At 38.0% G+C, this 9,882-nt stretch overlaps 1 protein-coding gene across 1 annotated transcript in view; it reads right to left on the bottom strand.

The window, feature by feature from the left end:
• Positions 1–9,882, bottom strand: part of LOC122353804 (rho guanine nucleotide exchange factor 10-like) — a 41,763-nt gene that overhangs the window by 24,344 nt on the left and 7,537 nt on the right. The window contains exons 11-13 of the mRNA XM_043251671.1: positions 3,627–3,704; positions 1,657–1,836; positions 109–225 (exon numbers count right to left, since the gene is read on the bottom strand). Coding sequence (XP_043107606.1) covers positions 109–225; positions 1,657–1,836; positions 3,627–3,704 — 375 coding nt within the window. The remainder of the gene's footprint in view (positions 1–108; positions 226–1,656; positions 1,837–3,626; positions 3,705–9,882) is intronic.

Below are 9,882 nucleotides of genomic sequence, written 5' to 3'. Positions count from 1 at the left end.
AAAAAAAAAAAAAAAAGTCAATCTATATAGCAGCGCAGCACAGCAGTAAACAGAGGTGACTCGGGGTGTTTCTTGAAGACGATATTGACAGCAAATATCAGCTCTTACCTTGAGAAACTCCAGAAATGCTGGTTTAGACATGCAGGCTTTCTTAATGAGGGCCATGGCATTGGTGAAATTATTGACGTAATCGCTATACACGTCCAGCACCATAGATTTCGAGAACTAAGAGGAACGCAGAGAGAAGATGTTTAGACAAACAAATGCTGAGAAAAATCACATTTCATTTGGCTTTCTGTTCGTTTTCTTATTTATTTAAGCATCTCTCAGCCCGAACAGCTTCTCCCGCTTTGAGACTGAGACAGCTCTTGAATTTTGCTGTCGTGGTGGGCAGGCCACTCTAAAGGTGATTACAGGGCAAGGGAATGGAAGTAAACAGTAATTTTAGTGTGGTATTTATGCAACGCAGCACCGCTTTTTTGCCATCCCAGGGACCTAAACATCTTTGACAGTCCATTACTGCCGGGTGTTTTAGAGCAGGCAAAATGGCAGCCATCCATTCGCTCTGCTTTGATTGAAGCTGAACAGACCTGCTGACAGCAGCAGTGCTCGCAGAACTCAGAGAGGACATTAACGAGCCACAAATAGACGTTAACCCCTGTCAAACTGTACCTTCCCTTCGGGGATGCCAAGTACGGCAGGAAATGATACACACGGGTAAAGATGTTATTATCAACAAACACACATACAGGGCAAATTGCAACACCTTGTAGCGGGCAGCATTTCCGTGTAAAAACTATTAGGATTGTGCTATGAACAGCATGCTAAACAATTTGCGATTTATGTTTTAGCTAATAATTTGTATGAAATTATACAATGACCAAAAAAAAAAAAAACAGCAGCTAGGATTTGATATATTGTTTATATTTCTGTATGTACATACTTGTGCATCCAACTATTTTATTCATTAGAGGTCTGTGTAAATTTTTTGATTCATCAAATAATGATCCGAAAGTGGATAAGACCATCATAACCAAATGCACATGAGAACAGTATCAGCGTTTTAGTTTTAAAGCAACTACCGCATTTTCATAATCAATCAGGTGCTAAAACAACACAAATAATTTATGCTGTCTTCATCTGCAGTCCCACAGTGTGCAAGCAATAACAGAAAAATTGAGCAAACTGATGCAATATGATGCGTTATGTGGTTTGTGGGTATTTTCTGCTCTCCGATGCACAGCAGTGCAACTTCAGCTTTAAGTGTTCTCTCTATGGTACTTCTTTGTGCTCCAGGGACTTTGTAAAGACCAGTAGTGCTATGCAATAAAAGCAGGTCAGACAGGCCAAATGCTGTCTTTTAACGGAAGAATAATGAGAGCAGCTTATGGATGCTGCCTGTGAGGAGGGTCACTACAGAAACCTCATTCATTAGTCCATTAGACGCCCTGCAACCCAGTGGTGCCAACACGCTTGCTTTGGTAAAAGACAGCCATCCTCACTCATAGTAATTGGCTATGCTTTTGAAGTAAACTAGAGCAGAACACTATTAGTACCTGAAACGGCTTGCCAGCAGAGAAGCATAATAACACACAATGCTCAACGTTCTGTAGTTTAGTGTGGAGGTCAGTCATTTTGAAGTATTTTCCTACTCACTGAAGCTACAAACAGGTCCCCAATCTTTTCACAAGAGTCCCATTCGGCCACCCGAGATGCCAGGGCAATCTGGAACATGGAGTGGCACTGCATGATCTCCCGCAGACGGAAAAAAATGGGCCGGATTTTTCGGACACTGAGGATTCGAGGCTCAGCCTCCATCAGAGGTCGCTGGTATTCCTAAAAGACCACGGGAAATGTAGATATTTCTTATGCGTGCAATTACTGATTTTGTCTTTTATATTTATACATGAGGAATAATTCATTTGCAGCTCCAACTTGCCTCACCTTGACAAGAAAGTGAGATTAAAAATGTGCTGAATTAATTTTAACAGCAAGGTGAAAAAAAAAATAAAATAAAACTCTCACTATGCATTATCCATTTCATTCATTTGAATACAAGATTCCAAATGTGNCCCCCACCTTTTCCCAAGGTTTTGCGATTCAGTTAGTCTGTGTTATATGCTGCATGTAAGCTATTGTATAGGATGTGAGATTTATTTAGTCTGTTCAGAAGCTTGTAATCATAAAGACTTTTTACTGTTATAAGAACTCTAATGCTCACCAAGACATCATCTAATCAAAAACACAATCAAAACAGTAATATTGTTAAATATTATTACAATATGAATAAATGGAAATTTAAAAAGGAATTTATTCCTGTGATGGCAAAGCTGAATTTTCAGCATCACAACTCCAGTTTCATGTGATCTCTTAGAAAACATTTCATATTAGTATCAATCTGACTCCACATTTTTGAATGTTATTGTTAATGTCCGAACACTGAGATGTAAAAGTTAAACCCATATGACTTTCGTTCTTTCATGAAAAACAAAAAGAATATTTGGAACAATCTTTTTGATGCAAAACAAAAAATGAAAGCGGTTGTTAAGATCCAAAATGGCTGTAAAAATAAAGCATCATGCAGATGGGTGAAAAGTAACAACATTTGAGTGAACAACTTGTTTATTCGTTTACATTAATTCTATGACATTGGATTTGACTGTAACACTGTAGAATTCAAACTTTGCTCAGTTTAAAAATTGTTTAGACTTGATTTGCTTGAATTGCAAAACAAGCTAGTGATGTTCATAGATAAACTACAAGACCTAATCTTTAAAAGCAAAGACACTTTGCCAGTTAAACTGTGGACACAATAGATTTTTCATGGCTGCTTTCTTTCCTACCCTGTAGTCTCCAGCACTAATGAATTATCGACAAAGAGAAAATAAGACAAAGGATGAGGCAATGGGACTATATCTTTTTCTAAAGATACGTCTGCCCACAACGGCACTACTAAACTTAATTACACAGCCCCCCACTTGCCTGCTTTGGGGCCACTTTAACAGATCTAAACACCCTAGACCATGTCTAGCTAGCACGCCATAAAGAGAGCAGGAATTGTAAAGTACACCCGGTAGAGCTTTGATTTGACAACAAAGCTTGGAGACAGATCCTGAATGACTAGATTTCATAGAGCGTAAAGCTGTCATTGATCTGTGATTCAATTTTAGACGGTGTCTGTGCCTTCAAAGGAGTGTGATAACAAATGCATTTCTCTCCACCACTAGCTGAGATCAGAATTATGTGTAATAAAACTCCACACTATGAAACCCACCAGACCTGCATGCTTCCATTTAACGGAATGTGAAGGCAAATGAAGTATTAAAAGAAAAGTGATAGCGTTATCTTTTGTTTCAAGGCTCGAACAGCTAGGCTTTCACATCAGGTAGAGTCTTGACATTATTTAGAACCCTTGAACCCTTGACCCAATGGCTTTTGTTGTTCGGTCATCACAAAAAATAAGTTTACGTTTACATATAACAAACACTAATGGTGACTTTAGATTTTTAACTACATTTTTGAGTATAAAGTATCAAATATCAAAGCACTGAGTTTCAGTTTGAAAAAGATGCTTNCAACAGTTTCACTAAACAGCTGTTTTTGGGAGAGATGTGATGGTGTCTTACCTGTAGGATCCGTTTAAGAGAGTCCAGGTAACTCCTCTCACTCTGCACAATGGAACCCAAAATATGGCGTCGGACAATCTGTGGTCGATAGGAAAGAAATTGTTCAAATGTTCAATGTGCAAAAGCTGAATAAAATTATTTCCCTGAACGCTAGTTAATATCTATTCTAAATTAAGCAATTGCATCATTTATTATGTAAATATGTATTACATCTGTTATTTATCATTAACTTTATATGATTTATATTAACAGATGTACCATGTTAGTGTCCAGCACTAATTCTTCACTGCGTATCTTAAGTAAATCCTGACAGTACATTATTATCTCCAAAAGATGGTTTGCGCTGGAGCAAGCTGTTAGTAAATCTGGCCCATAGTACTAATTAAAAAAATTAAAAAAAAAAAAAAAAACAGCTACACTTTGGCTGGAAAGATAATTTTGCCACCAAATTGATGGATTGGCACAAATGTGTATATTTTGGCATGGACTACGTACACACTCAATTTAAAATGTAAATAAATACATATACTCACCTGCAGACTGCTAAGCCCATCTGGCATTGGTCCCAGTTGTGCAGGTGGGTGTTTTGCCTCTGATACCATCACATCCAGATACCCTGTATCATCCTCAGTGTCATCTGTGAGGATACACAAAAACACATTCAAACAAACCATATATTCCTGCAAAGCTAAGAATATACTACTACCTTATTACAACTCAGAAGACATGCTGAAAGAGGAAAAAAAAGCACATTCAAACTCAGTACAGAACAAGCTGTTCTAAGCCACATCCAAACAATCTTTCAATGCACATGGCTAAAAGGAAAACCATCCAACATACAATTTTACACCTTTTCCCAAAGGCTTAAAATCTTCAGACAAGTTGCAGCATCTCAAAATAATATTAAAATCTCAAAATCCCTTTTTTTAGCAGCATACACAGTGTGGTACCTCATTTAGAGTGCCATTTCAATAGGCGACGCGTCAGTCTCCATTCCAAATGGTTACTTTACCCCATTGTGCACTAGGGCATTATGGGGACCAATCCCAGCCAATTTGCCAAATGCCCTCATCAGCTCTTCTCCCTACCTTTTATTTTAAAGAACCAGTCTGATTTATAATACCTTTAAGCTATCCAAATAATTCACATCATCTTTTTTTCAGCCTCCAACCTCCAAGAGTCAATTTTCTTCTTAAAAGCAAAATATAAAAAAAAGCACCAGGAGGTATTGGACTCATCAGCCTTCTTTTGCCGTGTCTGACTCGTGACAGTCAGATCATCCGCCATCTGTAAAGGGGTCTAGCTTAATTTAATGAACAGCCCTGTTCATCTGAGGAAAAAAAATGCATTAGAAATGTATAATTGCTTCTTTCCTGAATAGGATTCTTTTCCATCAGAGGAAAGGGAGTGAGGATGGGTGCTCGAAAGAAGATACATTCTCAAATGAAATCATTCTTAGATTACCTGAGTGGTCCTTTTTATGTAGGAATGAAACTCTCCTCATGACAGCGATTTTAGTCTTCTCCAGGCCATCTTTCGTTCCGCTACGTGCCGCCCGCATCAGCTGATGGACCTGCAAAAGGGACCAGAGGCGAACAGAAAAATCATAGGCAGCCGAGCTGGAGTTCTTCCAAAACCAGGGACGTGGTGGACCCTTATGGAAAAAGGTCGACCATCTCAAGCCCTCGAGCGTAAACAGCCACGCTCGGGTTCGTCTGCCATTTGTGAGACACCAATCCACTGAGTCAGGGCAACAGTTGGGTGTGTGCTCAACGGGGTCTGTTCCAATAGCCACAAGCCACAACATCCTAATCGAGAGAACATCAAGCTACAGTGATATTTTTATATATTTAAAAAAGGAGGGGGCGTCCCATCTCTGCAAAAGCAGGTCATTAATAGAGAGCATGTGGAAGTGACTTACTTAAACCACAGGAGAGCTGTTTACTTTATATACACACAAGTGTGCCCATAAACCACCATCATACATATCAAATTAGAGATGAGGAAAGCTGAAGCAAAACGTACTGTTTTATAGCGGAAACAATATGAATGGTTTGTTTATAGCAGTGTAAGAAACAGAGAGAGTAGCCCAGTAGAGCACAAGACAACTAAATCTGCACAACCCAAAGCATAGGACTAATTTTGTTGTGTTGTGTGACTTTCATTGTGTTGTGGCTGTGTCTGGTTCACTACCGGAAGCAACTTTAAACAAAGCGCAAAATAAGAAACAAAACATAGGTTTTAATAGCTATAAGTGCAATGCAAAGCGGAGTTCAAATTTAGTTCAGTCATCAAATCGTATGGAGTATATAGCATATAATCAAACTGATCAATATATAATTTCACAGGAAGTGCACAAGGAAACATTGATTAAAATAGTTTTGTTTTTTTTGTTTTTTTAAATAGAATTTGTAACATTGTAAATTATCAACTTTTAATGGGTTTAATGCATCCTTGTTGAAAAAGTCTTAAATGTTTGTATCCCAAAACTTTTCAGCAGTTTTAATATTAAAAAATATATTGAAACTGTTATATTAAAAAAAAAAAAAATCACTGAATAAAAAAAAAAAAAGTGGCATTCACATACACACACACACACACACACACACACACACACACACACACACACACGAACAGACAACATCAAATATCTGCACAACTTCTTTGTTGTCTTTGTTTGATGACATGACATTTATATGACCAAATAAGATCAAGCACAGTGAACTTCTGTGTCTTCTGCTCTGTTTGTTGGGAGTTAAAAAAGAAATGTATGGACCCTGAGACACAGAATACAGATTAAAAAAGGAGAGAAAAGAAAGACACAGAGAGAGGAAACTGATTGAAAAGTTTTCGATTCTTTGCACACGGAGTCCGAAATGTTTGCATGTAAAAATTAAATACAAGATCACATGTCAAAATTGATAGGAAAGGATGACAAAAACAAAATAATGAAAAATTTAAGACTCAGTGTGCAAGGGCCTTTACCCTGCTAAAAAAACCTTTGGTCCCAAGTTGGGATGCTGGGATATCAGTGCACCACCTAGCTACATTTAAGTTTGTCTGGTTGACAGGTAGTTGGTCAGTAACAACAGATCAGCACAAAAAAAAAAACAGCATCGAAATTCATGCTGGTCCTTTCAGCAGGGAAAAGTGCAAAAGAGAAGGAGTGTAACCTCGAACCTAGGTTTGTGTGATCCCTCCAATTGACAGCTCTGAGCTAGTTCACCCCTAAAGCCCATTCTTCCCATACGTGCATGAGTGTACCTGATGTCTGCCCCCCAGTCTCATGGCTAGCTCCTGTTTGGTCCTGGTGTAACGTTCTCTCAGTCGTCGAACATCAGGGGAGAGCTACGGGTATCATCACGGCAACAACGCAGGCCATGGGTGAGAGCGCAATAACATGGCAACATGGAGGAGAGGAAGGAATGAAGGGGTAAGCATAAAAGTGAGGGATATGAAGTGATGAGGGCAAAGCAAAATCAGGATCAACCACAAAAGCATATGCAAGAGAAATGACTGGAATCAGAGGCGCGGCTTCATTTTTAAGTCAAAGCAGTGTCGGATAGACAGAGGAAGATTAGATTATGACAAAACGTGCACCCTCGCTAATGTGAATCTCAGACAAGCACCGAAACATTTCCAAAACAAAGCCACAGGCTGCATCCAGAACGGAGGTAGAAAGGCGTCGCATCCAAATACAGTGTTTGCGAAACATGCTGTCGAATAATATGCTTCCATCTGATCCGCTTTGAAAGAGTGAATCTACGCTGCCTGTGATGATGGCATATTTGAAAAAAAAAAAAAAAAACTGACAATAAAAAGGAGCTATATATGCGTGTGAGGTATTACCATGCATTTATTTAATTATTACAGTTTAAACTAGGGCTGTCTATTACATGATTAAACCTTTTTATTAGATTAATTACACCCTTTTTGTACACACTTATGAAATGAAGCATACAAGATTTAGCTTGTTTGAGATTTTTGCTTTGTCGTCATATATAATCAATCTGCAAAGATGCGCACAGTAGACAAAAGTAGCGATAAACCACATAGAGACGCAGAAAAACCCTAAACCAACCAATAGTTAATAAACCAAATCAGATTATACATACTCCAGTACACAGACCCATTCAGAATGAATAAATACAGCAAACATATAACAAATATAAACATTTTCCTAAATGTGCGTTAGGACAATGAATGTACTAAAACGGTAGAGCTTGTTTTTTAAAGTGAAACACATTTGAATTATTAATTTACTACAAACATAACTTCAGTGTCTCCTGTGCCTGCCATCTCTGACGCAATCAGCCTGGTTTTCTTTACATCAGTGCCATTTAAACGCACTTGCTTACTCAAATTTTGGACTATTAGATAAGTAAAATCTGGTTAAAGGGTTAAAATACAAATTGTGTTTCAATTTTGAGCTATGTTCAAATACTTTATCGTGTTAAGAATTTTCATAACTAATTAACACGTTTTAAACATAACGCATCTATGCACATATTTTTTTTAACCATTATGCCAGCCTTCAGCATTGCATACATTTTTTGTAATAGTAAAACATTGATTTTGGGAAAACATTTCTTATCAACGTTATGTTTTTCGCTTGTTTTATTATGGATTTGATGCAGTTTTACATGATACAGTTTTTTAATTGCAGTGTAAATTCATAAATATTTCAGAACTTGGTACAGAAATACAGACATCATTAACTATTTAAGCCGCTCATTTTTTCATGATAAAACGGTTTCAGACGAAGCTGCAAAGCCCAATTACCCAGTACCGTAGTGAAGTCAATTGTTGCTTGTTTGTCCTTGTGAGTTCATTTTAATCTTAACAAGCCCACTTTAGGAACTCTTGACACCTTTCGAAAGAAAAATCATTCCTTTCCAATTATACATGTACTAAAAAAGCTGGAAAAATAACTATTAAACTGAGCTCAAATCACTGCGGTATTAGAGTCAGCAATCTAATTCTTGCTTATCGTGAGTCGTCTGGCAGTAGGAATCTTATGGAGCCTAATTCAGCGGAGGTAAAGGTGAGTCTGGCCATGGGAAATTGGTTTCTGAGGGACTGCCGCCTGGGCAAAGTGTTTTCCATACCAGTGTGACCTCATGAACGTGTAAGGGCAGATAACACAGAGCACACTGAATTCAAATTTGCAGCAATATAGAGCAGTGGAAAAGTGTGTCAGTTACACCCAGGGTTAGCGGAGTTCAGGCAAGTGCTGGCCAACACTGCACTCTTGTGGAGGCAAAGAATAAAGCAAGCCATCACAGACCATTAAAGTACCACTAGAACCCGCATCTCGAATAAATCACCGAACAGCGTACCCATCGATCAGCCTGCAACCTCGGAGGGTTTAAATCTTTTTAAGAGCCTTCGTGGTTTATCATTATGAGGTATGTGAATACGTGTGAAAATAAATCAGATCTTTGTCAAGGTGTAATTATCGCAGTTGAGGGGAGTCTTGAATTAAAATGCTTGCACGCACCTTGCTGCGGGTTGGCACCCTCTCAGAGTCGGACTGCTCATCGTAGCTTTCAAACTCGCTTGAGCTCCAGCCATTATTGGGCCTTTGCAAGCCCTCTTCTTTCGGGATGTCTTCATAGATCAAGTCAGCTGACACACACAAAGCAAAAGCAGGTACAGCTTTCAGCACAGCTCTGGAAACACCGAAGGACTTCCAACAATGATGTGGTGATACAAAAATAACTACATAACACAAAAGACAGGCGTTTCTTCAACCACTTTAGCTCTTGTGTAATTAAAAAAAATGTATGCATCATTTGATAGTGTCAAATTTAAATGAGAGAAGTATTTATTTTCACAGCCAGTGGAAGACTGTAAATTGCATAAATAGAGGAATAACCAGTAAGTTCCAAAATTGTATTCATTCATTTCTCTAAAACATTTTCAGTATTTCTAATTTGAATGGATTACGTTAACGTTTGATTTGCAAGCTTTAGCAGTGTGCAGTATATACAGTGCTGCCTAAAAGTGTGTGGAATGTGAGTAATTTTAACAAAATAAGAGAGTTCATACAAAAAGCACGTTATTTTCGAATTAGTACTGTCCTTAGTAAGATATATTATATAATTTTAAGGTATATAAGGTTTAAATTTAAGGTATATAATTTAAAGATTTTCACACAAGACAAAAAATAGCTGAAATTATTAAAATAACCGCATTCAAAAGTTTGTGAAAAGTTCAACCGAGCGCTTTTCTTCAGAAAAATCCTCTGTGTCCT

Source organism: Puntigrus tetrazona, chromosome 11 (genome assembly GCF_018831695.1).
Source record: "Puntigrus tetrazona isolate hp1 chromosome 11, ASM1883169v1, whole genome shotgun sequence".
NCBI lineage: Eukaryota > Metazoa > Chordata > Actinopteri > Cypriniformes > Cyprinidae > Puntigrus > Puntigrus tetrazona.
The sequence above is the reverse complement of the archived record's forward strand: the minus strand, read 5'-3'. Positions and strand labels throughout refer to the sequence as shown.